Source organism: Melospiza melodia, chromosome 27, assembly GCF_035770615.1.
Source record: "Melospiza melodia melodia isolate bMelMel2 chromosome 27, bMelMel2.pri, whole genome shotgun sequence".
NCBI classification, from domain to species: Eukaryota; Metazoa; Chordata; class Aves; order Passeriformes; family Passerellidae; genus Melospiza; species Melospiza melodia.
The window spans coordinates 10,259,480-10,272,048 of record NC_086220.1 but is presented as its reverse complement, the minus strand read 5'-3'; the positions used below and the strand labels follow the sequence as shown (position 1 = coordinate 10,272,048).

At 54.9% G+C, this 12,569-nt stretch overlaps 1 protein-coding gene across 2 annotated transcripts in view; it reads right to left on the bottom strand.

Moving 5' to 3' along the window:
* Window positions 1-158: 158 nt before the first annotated feature.
* Window positions 159-12,569, bottom strand: part of ARID1A (AT-rich interaction domain 1A) — a 53,171-nt gene continuing 40,760 nt past the window's right edge. The window contains exons 11-20 of one of the 2 annotated variants that reach the window (XM_063177650.1): window positions 11,963-12,172; window positions 11,303-11,510; window positions 7,854-7,986; window positions 7,379-7,551; window positions 7,084-7,234; window positions 6,484-6,615; window positions 6,308-6,404; window positions 3,749-4,613; window positions 3,334-3,464; window positions 159-3,113 (exon numbers count right to left, since the gene is read on the bottom strand). In XM_063177650.1, the coding sequence (XP_063033720.1) occupies window positions 1,389-3,113; window positions 3,334-3,464; window positions 3,749-4,613; window positions 6,308-6,404; window positions 6,484-6,615; window positions 7,084-7,234; window positions 7,379-7,551; window positions 7,854-7,986; window positions 11,303-11,510; window positions 11,963-12,172 (3,825 nt within the window). In that variant the 3' untranslated portion in view covers window positions 159-1,388. The remainder of the gene's footprint in view (window positions 3,114-3,333; window positions 3,465-3,748; window positions 4,614-6,307; window positions 6,405-6,483; window positions 6,616-7,083; window positions 7,235-7,378; window positions 7,552-7,853; window positions 7,987-11,302; window positions 11,511-11,962; window positions 12,173-12,569) is intronic. The other variant, XM_063177651.1, reaches the window with a different exon arrangement.

Here is a 12,569-nt window from a genome sequence, read left to right as displayed (position 1 = left end):
CACGCTGCAAATCCCGAGCCTGGGCAGCTCCTAAGGAAAAATTCCAGCAGGGAAAGCGAAGTCAGAGCGAGCAGCATCAGAGCAGGGCAGGCCTCGGGCATCACCAGCACTGAGCTGCCCTCCCTGTCCTGCCAATAAAAAAAACCCTTACAAACATCTTACCAAGATTTAATGTACATTTATTCTTAACACGTGGAACATATAGTATAAAGATTTCATACTGAATAAATGATATTCATTAAGCCAAAAAAGGAAAAAAGGGAGGAATTTACATCAAGTTTTTAGCTACATCGTCTGAAATACAAATATGCAGAATTCATCACTGAAAAATCTCAATTGTGTTTCTTCATCAGGAACTTCAACTGAACCTAGAACTTTTTCACACCTCGATTAGAAAGAAAACAAAAACAGGAAAAAAATAAACTATAAGTTGATTGGCTGCTGAGACAGCAATGACTTTATACACAGAGACCTGTACAGCATCCTCCAGGGAGGGATGTCTGGCAAGAGATTAAATAATTGTGTCTCGCTTTTGCAGGTCATCAACTCGTTAACTCGTCATACTATAAAGGGTGGGAGGGGACAAAACTGCAGGAGTCTCAGGGTATGTGCAATGTACAACGTCATATATATATACACACGTGGCAGCGCTGGGCTGCAGCTAAAGGTTAAAACCAGTTCTAAGAGGTGATCTCAGGGTTATTCATACAATCAAGGAGGAAGAGAGAAAGAGGTCAGGGTGTTGTAGGTTCACACATTATACTTTGGGGGAAAAGCCTTTTTTTCTCCTCAACATTAACTAAAAACATTTTTAAAAACTACAGCTTGCTGCTGATCCAGCGTTTTTTTCTTTTTTTTTTTATCCATGTGAGACATTATTACAGTATGTTTACAGTTTAAGGTGTACAGTACATGGAGTTCTACACGCTACTGCACAGGCCTCCCTTGGACAAGGTCTGTTCACAACTGGTAACTTCTTGGTTCCTGCAAGATTGTGAATGTACAACGATAAACCACACAGAGTTCAGCAGTCACTTTTTGTCCTTCAGAGTTTACCATTAAAAACAGTTATGAAAGTGGTGCCTGTCAATGGGATAACACGGCAAGTCGTCTTTCCCCAAACTCACTGTAAACGACAGTAACTTTGGTTAAAATAAAAAAAGTCTTCTATGTAGACAGAACTTTGTCTCCTTTAATAAGGGATTGGGGACAAATCTGAGGGGCAGGGAGGGGGAGAGGGGCCGGGGAGATCCTTCCCCGAGGGAGAAGCAGGACAGCGCAGGGCAGACAGTGGATTCTGAGGTGGTTTTGCATAAATAAAGGGCAACAGTCAGTTTCTAAGTTCTCCACTCACGCACACGCACACGGGGGCTCGGATCCCACAGCTGTCATGACTGGCCAATTAAAAACAGTACATCACAAATAACTTGTGAAACCAAAGAGTTCATCAAAGGCGACACGGAGATGTCCAAGAGCCGCGACTCGTACAAGGTGAACTCCGAGTGGTTCTCGTCCACCTTGGCCAGGGCCAGCAGCGCGCGGGCGGCGCGGCGCATCATGTCCACGCTGGTGGCCTCGAAGGGCGGGCTCTGCATGTGCATCAGCCCCGCCTGGCTCTGCTGGAACTGCGTGGCGGCCAGGCTGTCCTCCAGGAAGCCCAGCAGGTTGCCGATGCTGCCCTTCTGCACGGCGATGGCTCTGGCGGCCAGGCTGTCCCCCTGGGCCAGGTTGGCCAGCAGCACCACGGCCATCTCCCGGCACACCGGGTTCTTTCTGTCACTGAGGAACCGCACCATGGTGCTGTACAGCTTCTCCAGGCGGCTGAAGGGCGGCGTGGCCAGGATCAGATCCACGTTGTTGTCCTGGATGCTGAGCTTGCTGAGTGTTTCCAAAACCAGTCTCTGAGGGGAGAGGACAGCGTTGGGTCCCAGTGTCGGAAAGGGATCCTGGGCCTCTGCTGAGGGACACACTGCCCAGTGGAGGAGTCCATCCAGGATAGGCAAACAGATGCTTTCCGGGTAAGGGGAGAGGTCCAGCTGCCCAGAAATGTTGGCCAACGTGACCAGTGTGTTTTCACGCAGCATCTCCAAACAGTCCCACCACCACTCCACCTTGTTGCAGCTCACCCCTTGGTCCTGCTCCTCCTCCTTCTCGTAGGTCAGGGGCGCCTGTTTGCGTTCTGGATGCTTGTGGTGAAGGAGGATCAGTTTCCCTAGAATCAGCAGCAGCCCAGGGTGTTTGGACATTTCAAAGTCATTGCCTGGCACAAACGATAAACTCCTGATGATGTTGGAGACGCAGATGCAGCGCTTGGCCAGAGAGTCCTGCCAGTCCAGGAGGGTGCAGAGCGGCGTCTCGTCCTTACTGTGGGGCTCATCCTCCAGGATTTTTATATTTCTGTGGCTCTGAGCTGGACTGATGACAAAGGGAAACTTGCTGCTCTCCTTGGCCGTTTCCGAGGCTTTGCCCTCCTCCTCCTCGCCTGCCAGGGAGCCCGGGCGTGCCGAGAGCATGTCGTCCATGGTGGCAGTTATCCTCTTCTCCGCGGAGCCGTCGGGCGCGGGAGCCTCCCCTTCCCTGGGGCTCGGATTGCTCTCGGCTGCTGAACGTTTCCTCAGGGCAGAGGAGCAGGAAGCTCGTTTGTGAGGCAAGGGCAGCTCGGTCTTGCTCTCGAAGTGTGTCTGGATGTGCTCGGTGGTGTCCCCGCCGCCGATGCGCCAGTGCAGGAGCCCGCTGTCGAACTCCTGCACCCGGCCCAGCTTGTCTGAGTAATCCACCACAAAGGGGTCGTTCTTCTGCACCACCTTCACTGGAAGCTTGTCAAATTTACTCACTAGCTTCTCCTCGCTGCTCTCCAGAGGTACTTTGTCCTTGCTCGAAAACGCGGCCTCCTCCTCTTCCTCATCCTCCTCTTCCTCCTCACAGTTCAGGCTCCGTGGCTCGTCGTCCTCCTCCCCTTCTTCAGGGGAGGAAGCTGAAGATTTGCAGAACCTTTCTGGATCTAATAGTGTTCTTTGCCCTGGGTCTCCTACCTCGTATTCCTTCAGGATTCCAAAGATCTCAATCAGGCAGCGCCGGAAATATTCCACCAGGAGTTCCAGCAAGCCTGGCAGCTACATGGGGGCAGGAAGGAACAGCGATCAGAAAACAACTCCCAGGGAAGGCCTTTGCGCACACACAGATCACTCAGGCCAGGGAGTGACCACTCACAGCTGCTCACACCCCACGCTCCAGGTACAGAGGCTGCATGAGCTGCTCATTGACACCTGGCTGACAGAAACCCCTGCAGCATCAGCACTTCAAAGACCTGTCCCAGAGAGCATCTGCACCCACCTGGCTGAGGTTGAAGGTCATTATGCTGTTGTCATCATAGAGCAGGATGTTTATGGTATCTAAGGCCCACGTACTTTCAGCCAGCAACCCCGACTTCAGAGACATCATCACTCTCCAGGCTTCAGGAGTTCCTGTAACATAAACACATGACACTTCCAGCTCCTGGAGTTTCAAAACAAAAAGGAGACACTTGATACTAATTTGAACCTGTGAAGAGCAGAGCCTGGTTAAGATGACAGTAGACATCTACCACCAACCTGCCCACAGGCAATGCCAGAATAAGGGCTCAGGACACAATTAACCTGTAAAAATGCCTTTTTTTTTTCAAAGCCAGCAGAGCCCCTCTGTACTGAAGGGCCAAGGCAGCACCAATCCCTCAGAAGGCTCCAGCAGGAGGGCAGGAGGTTCCTCTTACCGATATCTTTTGCCGTCAGCCGCCTCCTCTGCTTCAGCACGGGTTGCGTGGCCTCCACGGAGCCGGGCGGGAAGGTGATGTCCCGTCGGATCATGGGGGGCTGCACAGCTGCTGGTGTGATGTGCGAGGCAGGCACGGGCGGCCCCGCCTTCTGCATCTTCATCCCCGAGTGCAGGAACGGGGATTTACTGGGAGAAGTGCGGTTCTCCAGAGGTCTGGGCAGAGGTGCTGGGCTGGATACCTGAGGAATGTGATTCTGCATGCTGGGGGGGGTCTGGTAGTTGGACTGGGGGGGCCTGGTCATGGGGGGCACGGGGGCGGAGGGGCCGTAGGGAGGTTGCCTGTTCCCGTGGGAAGGCCATGGTCCCTCGTGGTTGACCCTCTGGTCTGAATGCAGGATTTCATCCGTTCGAGCCACCCCGTGGTAGGCGGGGCCCTGCGGCGCCGCGCCCGAGCTCTGCCGGTTGGGGTAGCTGCCGTAGCCCAGCTCGTTCCTGCCCTGCCACAGGGCCCCTTGCTGGGGACCCTCGGGCGCCGGCTGGATGGGGCCCCCCATCATCTGGGGGGGGATGTTCTGCTGGGCGCCGGAGCCGGGGGCGGCCGAGACGCGCTCCCTGCCGAACTGGAAGGGGAACTGGCTCTGGCCGGGGCGGCGCTCGGCCGGGTACGTGCTGCCGTACTGGTTGTACAGGTCCTGCTGCGGCGAGGGCTGCGCCGGCGGCTGCTGGCTGGGCTGCTGCGGCTGCGCCGGGGGCAGCTGCTGCTGCGGCTGGCCCTGCCCCGAGCTGTAGGGAACGTTGTAGAGCTCGCCCTCGTGCCGCTTGGCGGGCAGCCCGTAGCTGCCGTCCATCGGCCGCTTGTAGTTCTGCGGGGACAGAAAGGCACAGACGAGGTCGGGTGAGTGGGAAGTTGGGACTGTTTCTCTGCAAGGGGCTGCACAGGGAGGTGGTGCAATCACCATCCCTGGAGCTCTCCAAGAAACACCTCAGTGTGGCTCTCAGTGCTCTGCCCTGGGTGATGTGCTGGTGATCGGTCACACCTTGGACTCATGGATCCCAGAGGTCTTTTCCACCCTCACCGATTCCACGAAACAAAAAGCCAAACCTCTGGGCAGAGTCCCCAGAGCCAGAGGATCTGCCCCACGGCATGGCCTGGGAGAGGCTCTGTCTCCTTGCTGGCCGTACCCAATGTGAAAGTTGGATCACTTGTTCCATTTCACAAGCCACGGCCAATTCCTTGTGGCTGCCTGGGGAGGTTCCCTGTGGATTCCACAAGGATGCCTCGGGGGCAGGAGTCTGCCCACAGAAAGGACTTTCCTGCAGAAAAGGCTCAGCTCTACTCTGCATTCACCACAAACCAGACCAGACATTGGCACTTGCTGCCTTCCACATCCAGGAATTTTATCAGACCCTATTTCTCTCATTTCCCAGGTTTCTGCTCAAGTATCAGACAAAATGCATTAAAAACTGTTGTACTTCCTGCTTCTTCCTTTCCTGTGGATTTCAAAACACTTTGCTGAAAGGAGCAAGAAGGCTTCTCACCCCTAATTCTTTAAAGTGCAAACGGAGAAAACAGCCAACTGCTGCCCAAATTAAAATCCAGGCTCTCTCTTGCCTCCAAGGTCTGAGCTGTAGCTGCTGTGGAGGCTATTCAGACACTCCACGGTCGTAACTGGCTTCAGATGGAGCTCTAGGGCTTCAAAGATGACAAGTTCCAGAGTAACTCGAACTCTTGGCTCCGAGCCCCGTGGCTCTGGTTGCAGGGCCAAACTGCAGAGCAGTTGGAATTATTCTTAGCACAGCTCAGTGAGTGCCCTCTCTATACTCTCCTAAACCATAGGACTTAAAATTATCAGGAAAACATTATGGGTCCTGGCACGGATACAAAGAGCAAGTCGTATGTGAAGATTATGGGAAGGGATCCACGTTCATTCAAACTGTCCTGAAACAAACCTGATGGGTTTGGGAACAGCAAGGAGGAGGAGGAGGCAGCAGGGCCATGGAGTCTGAAGCCTCTGGCTGCAGGATGGGAAAGGGAAGGACCAAAACAATCCCCTGGTTTGTGCAGAACAATCCACCTGAAACAGCTCTCCTGAATAATCCAGGACTTGCTCCAAAGAAAGTCATCACTTGGACCAAAAGTGTTACAAAAACAGGATGGGATTCACAAAGCTCCAGAGGGACAGAGAAATCCAATAAAGCTCCCTGACCTTCTGCTACCTGACCAGAGCATGCAAACCACACAACCTCCATTCTCAGAACACTGTTTTGTTAACACGGCACTGGGAATGTCAATTAAAACTTTTACAATGGTTTTCAAAATCAGGTTGGACAGGGCTTGGAGCTCCCTGGGAAGTTGTCCCTGCCCATGGCAGGGGGTGGCCCTGGATGGGCTTTAAGGTCCCTTTACCCAAGCCACTGTGTGATTCTGTGATGAGGTACCCAATTCCTCACATTCATAAAGCAAACGCACAGCCCTGAGAGTTTCCATCTTCCCCTCTTCACAAAGAGCACAGGTAAAACTCCCAGCTGAGCCAGCTGGGATCCCTGGATCACCCACCTGCTGCTGCTGCTGATACATGGTGGTTTGCTGGCTGGGGAAGGGGCTGCCCGAGGATGTGCCTTGAGTGGAGAATTGATTGCCATAGGAATCATGTCTGGAGAAGAGAGAGATGTGTCAGTGTCCCTGTCACGGGCTGGCAGCCCTGGCTGGGGACAGCAGCCCCTGGCACAGACCTTTGCTGCTGCTGCTGCTGCTGGGGGTAGCGGCTGGGCGAGTACATGCCCGAGTCGGGCGCGGCGGGCAGGATGCTGGGCTGGGGGGTGCCAGTGCCCAGGCTGCCCTCGGGCCCCAGCCCCGGCTCCGTCCTGTGGGGAGAGACAGAGAGAGCCCCACGGGCACTCAGGACTGGGCAAAGGGACAGAGAGAGCCCCATGGGCACTCACGGCCAGGCAAAGGGACAGAGAGAGCCCCAGGGGCACTCAGGACCCAGGGAAACAGAGAGAGAGCCCCACGGGCACTCAGGACCGGGCAAAGGGACAGAGAGAGCCCCACGGGCACTCAGGGCCAGGGAAACAGAGAGAGAGCCCCACGGGCACTCAGGGCCAGGCAAAGGGACAGAGAGAGCCCCACGGGCACTCAGGGCCAGGCAAAGGGACAGAGAGAGCCCCATGGGCACTCAGGACCGGGCAAAGGGACAGAGAGAGCCCCATGGGCACTCAGGAGCCTGTGTGGCACAGGCTGCTCAGCACAGCCATGGCAGTGGGCAGAGGTGCCCCGGGGAGGACAGGGCTGGGCAGGGCAGGGCAGGGCAGGGCAGGGAGGGCAGCACCCACCTGACTCTGTCGTAGGGGGCTCCGTAGGAGTAGTGCTGCCGCTGGCCCATGGCCATGTTGCCCATGCCGGGGCCGGCGGCGCGGTTGTAAGGGTCACCCATGCCACTGTTGGGGCCCTGCCCTGAGGACATGAAGGGGTCGCTTCCTGGAGCTGCAAGAGAAAAGAACCACTGAACACACCCTTAGGGAAAGACACCCGAGGCTCTGGGCAGGAAGGGCGAGCAGGGGTGTCCTGCAGCGTTTCCAGCACCCAGCCAGGCAGGGATGGGGGCTCCAGGAGAGGATGATCCCTCACCTTTCCTCATACTGCTGTAGGGATCTTTATTTGGCTCGTAAGACATGCGACCCATCATGTCAGAGGTATTCATGCTGGGCTGGTACCCTGGATTTGGAGTCATGGAGTTCCGTTTCTGGAACGTGGGATCACTGCCGTCTGCAAAGGCATCCTGAAGGCCCACCGAGTTACTCCTGCTCCAAAAAAGTCCCACAAACACCACATTACAGAGGTCCATGACAGTCCTCAGGATACTCTTCCTCACATGCTCCCTCTCAGGTGCTGCCATCCCCTCCAAGGGCCAGAGCTAAGAGGAACTGTCCCTCCACAATGCTGTCCTCAGACCCAACTCCAAGATTAAATAACCTTCACACACGATGTTGCTGTCAGCCATGAGGGAAGGAGCCAAGCTGTGGAGTCCCACCAAAAGAGACACCCAAGGCCCCAACATCTGCAGCAATGACCCAGAGGTGTCACCCCAGCAGCGGTGCCATACCTGATGCCTGGCAAAGGCGGCATCTGACTGTGAGGCGTCGAGGCTGGAGTTGGTGGCTTCAAGTCCCCTCCTTCTGCCATGGAGCTGCTGGTGGACTGAGGTGTCTGAGGGCCCTGCATGGAGCCTGAACCCGCTGCAAGAGGAGGAACATGGGGTGAGCAGCCTTGTACCCTAAGGATGCAACCCTGAACCTCCCAGAGTCCTTTGAGGAAGAGACAGGTGAAATATGGCCAAGAAAGCACGAGGAGCTCAGCAGTTCAAGGACAGGCTGGGCCAGGCTCCCCAGAAGAACCCAAAGCTGACAGGTTGTGTCTCTGCTCATCTTAACCCCGTTCCCTTTTCCACACCATGGCCCTGTGTGGTGCTTCCCACGTTATCCTGCCAGAGCTGATGCTCTGGAGGGCACCACGTGGCAGGAACGTGGGGCTTCTGCCAAGTGACAACAACCCCTGATGTGCCTGTCACCTTCACATCCCCCAGCCAGGATGGAGGGCTGGAACGCTGTCCTGGGAGCCCCAGGACCTCCCCAGCCATGGAAACCACAGCTGAAGGAGGCTCCTCTGCCTGCTCTGCCCTCCCAGAGCAGTGAATTCACCAGTGAAGCACCACTCCCAAGGATTCCTGGAACAGGGAATGCGCACAAAACCCGTCCAGCAGGTTCCCTGCAAGCCCCAGCTTTCTGCTCCACTGAGCCTTGACCAAACCCCCCTGTGCAACCCAGCAATCCAGCTGTGCTGCAGCTCTCCCCTGGCCCGGGATCGCTGTGACAGCATCAGCTCAGGTTCAGCCGCTCCTCGCAGCTGGCAAGAGCTGAACTCTTAATTAATGTTTCCATTAGTTCCGTCCCCAGCACCCGATATCCCTCAGCCTCAGCCCTGCCGGCTGATGAGTCATTTCAGCTATTCATTAAAATCCTCCGAGGTCACGTCCAGGCCATGTTTGTTTACACCCCACCTTCCTGGCACCCTGTCCTGTGCTCTTCGACTCCCTCGGCCGGGAGGGCTGCAGGAGGAAGGGCAGCAGGAGCTCCTTCACTCACAGCCCCTCCCTGGCAGCCCAGCCCTGCTGAATCCCCCGGGACTGGCTCTGGAGGAGTCCCTGAGACATTCCCCGAGATATTCCCCGAGATATTCCCCAGACATTCCCTGCCTGCTGCCGTTTGGTGTTTGTCCCCAGCTCCCGCTGTCCCTCCCACTCACAAACTCACCCGGAGCTGGAGCAGGGCCAGCTCCACGCTCTGGGAATTCCAACCTAAGGTGCCTCCCCGGGGACTCTGCCAGAGGAAACTCCCAGTGCCCATGAGGGAGCTCCCAGTTCCCTCTGGCCACCATCTCTGGGGCACTGCTGGCTGCTGAGGGTGTGATGGACATGGACGAGCTCTGGCACCAGCAGCTCCACCTCTGCAGCCCCAGGAAGGGTTAATGGAGAGCAGCACAGTGCAACCTTCACCATTCCCAAAGTTCTGCAGGAGTTAATTGGGCAGAACAGGCTGAAATGAAGAGCGAGCCAATGCCAACAGGTTGTGAGGTCTGCAAGGAGAGCAAACCACGTCTGTGGGACAGCAGAGCCCTTCAACCAAATGATGAAATGGCTTCAAAACGTCCCCCTGTTGTCCACAGGTTCCCAAACAGGGAATTTATTCTCATCCAGGCGATTCCCTGGGGACAGGACTGTGTGGGGCCCTGGAAGAGCAGCATCCACACTGCCCTAGGGCTCCTCAGCCTGGAGCTGGGCTGACAGAGCAATTTCTGTCTGCCCCACACCCCCAGGCCCTGGGAGGACGAAAAGGAAAGTGAAAGAGGAGCAGGGACAGCTGAGTGATTCAGCAGAAAGCATCAGAGCCACCAGCCAGGCTGCAGTGCTGCCCTGCACGTTCCCAGTGTGGGAGCTGGAGCACCCAGAGAAGGGTTTGAGCTGGAAATGCAGCAAGGTCCTCCCAGAGCAGGACCCAAACGTGCAGAGTTTGGGTAAGAGCCCTGCAAATTCCTCCTGCTGAAGCAGGAGCTCAGCCCAGAAGGCAGAGCCAGGCCCTTCCTTCCCAAACACCACGTGAGCTAAAACAAAACAAAATCTGATGCAGCACCTAATCCACTCTGACACACACCTAGAGCTACAGCAAGTCTAAAGTGGCTTCCTAAAAGTCTCAGCTCTCTCCAAATAAACTCCAAATGCTCTCAACATCTTTGTTCCACTGCACTGGGGGGCAAGAAAGAGGTTTTGGAAATTAAGTGGGATTGGATTTGTGGTGTAGTTCGGGCAGAACTCAGACCCACTTTGGACAGAGGTTCAGTCTAATGGCACAGAAGTTTCTTTATCTTGCAGAACACACAAGGCTGAAGCTCCATGGGGCAGGTTTCCTGACCAGTGACAAGACAGGATTTATTTCTTTACAAAACCCCTCCTGTAGCTGGAAGGAGAAATGTGGTGCCCAGCAGAGCACTGGGACAGGCCCACTGTCCCTGAAGGGTCCAGCAGGGCTGGGACACAACTGCACTGCGGGCAAAAAAACTTCATTATTCTGCTCCTCAGGAGCCAGACGAACATGGTGCCAGCTCTCACAACCAAAAAGGCATTTTTTTGCAAACATTATAGGAACTTCAAAGCAGACCAAGTTTTTGTTTCACCTACATGAGCAGGCTCCTGACCAGAAAAAGCATCTGAAGATTTTTAGTTATAAGACAAACTGGAAAACTCAAGCTTAAAGGAGAGTTGGCAAATTCAGCAGCAATTCAAGCAATGAACTCAATGCAAATGAGACAGAAAGGATCAGACTTTCCAAAGACTAAAGAGCACAACGTGCATGGCTGGCCTGCATGTCTTTTCTTTTTTTGTTTAACAAATCTGAATTGAGCATTATGCTTAAATATTCAGAAACAGGAGCACCCCCTAAAATCTGAAACAACAGCAAAGGTGCATTTTAAAGATTCCTAAAGCATGTTGTAGGCCTCTATTGCTCTGAGCACAGAGCCCCAGAATGCCCTCCCTGGCTCCTGCTGAGGGCTGAGAGCAGGAATTCCTGAGGAGGGTGAGTGCACACCCACATGCAGCCTCTCCTCCAGAAGGAATCACTGGCACAGTCCAGAGCAGCTCAGCTTTTACAGTGGGCTCCCAAACAGGAGCAGTAGCAGGGGCTGCTGCTGGAGCCACCCTGCAGGGAAACTCCAGAGCTCTCTCTCCTCCAGAGAGATGCAGCAGCAAGCACAGAGGTGTGTGTGTGTATTTTTAGAATTTCCTTTCTCTCAAGCTTAATCCAGAGCTTGGACACACAAACTGAATCCCAAGAGGCTCAACTCACTCCCAGTCTCACCCACTCCCACTTTACCAAAGCACTTCTATCCTGCACAGCCAGAGAACGGGGGGCATTTGGCAGTTTGGACCAGCCTGGCCCCCAGCAGGTGCCACAGACCCTCCTGCTCACACAGCCCTGCTCAAACCAGGCCTGGCCTCACCTGGAGACGGGGGCTGGATCTTGGTCTGGGATTTCTTGGAGTCAGCAGCTGCGAAGATGTCGGGCGGGGGATCCTCGCCGCGCTCGATCTTGCACTCGAAGGCGTACAGACACTGGATGTACTGCTTCTTCAGGGAGCTGGCTGCGCTGCTCGACGTGCCCACGTTCAGGTTGGTGGCCAGCTCGCGCCACTTCTTGTTCTTGTTGACCTGCACGAGCAAACAGGAGGCTCTGAACTCCAAATCCCAGCTGTACCCCCTCCCAGAGGAGACATCAACCCTTCCCAGCTCACACAAAGGGTGCACTGAGGGCCAAGCAGAGCAACCCCAAAACCACTGAACTCCCTTCTTCACCTACAGGAAACTTTTCACATTTCCAGGGACAGATTGCAAATCAAATTAGGCACGAGGTCAGCTGACAGCCAGATGCAAAAACAAAGGCAGTGTCACCAATCTTTGCACTGGGCAAGCAGGAAAAAGGGCTTGGATTGGATCTGGCCACAGACTGTTCTCACCCAGACAAAGGGGGAGCAGACATCTGGCTCCCTTAAAGGGTGCTGGGTTTTATTTACAGAAATAAAACAGATAAAATGTTAAGGCTAAATGGAAATGCATGGCTCACATCTGGCCCCAGAGCTGATCTTTGTGCTGGGGTCACTGACCTGAGTCAATCCCCCGATCTCCTTGACAGAGATGTAGAGCCTGTACAGGTCCAGGGGCTTCCTGCCCACGGCTGGCAGGTTGGTCATGCCCATGGCCTTCTCCTCAGTGAAGGCCAGGTATCGATCCACCCACAGCTTCCTCTCGGGCTCCCCTCCCAGCTCGTACAGCTTGGTGATCTTCTCGTTGGTCGTGGTAGAGGAACTGGACTTCTAGGAGAAGGAAAGAGAGATCAGGACTGAGCGGCACCACAGCAGCTCCTCCATGTCCCAGGGGGCATCTGGCCCTGTCTCCTGTGTCCTTCACCACCTGGAGTGGAGGCAGAGATGGCTCTGGCACTCCAAATCCTTACTTAAGAATGATCTCCTGAACTAGAGGTGTTCCTCAAAACTGGTATGTTCCAGGTGAACCCCAGACCCAGAACTGAGTGTGTTCATGGCACATGAGATTCCTTCACAGCACAGACCAGCCCTGATTTGTGGCTAAGAACATTCAACTCCTCTTTTGCCATAAATAGGAGAGGCAGATGCCAGAACACAGGAGCAGAAGTGAGAGATCTCCTGGATCTTCTTGCTGCTGGCACAGGGATCAAACCTGCTGAGCATTTGT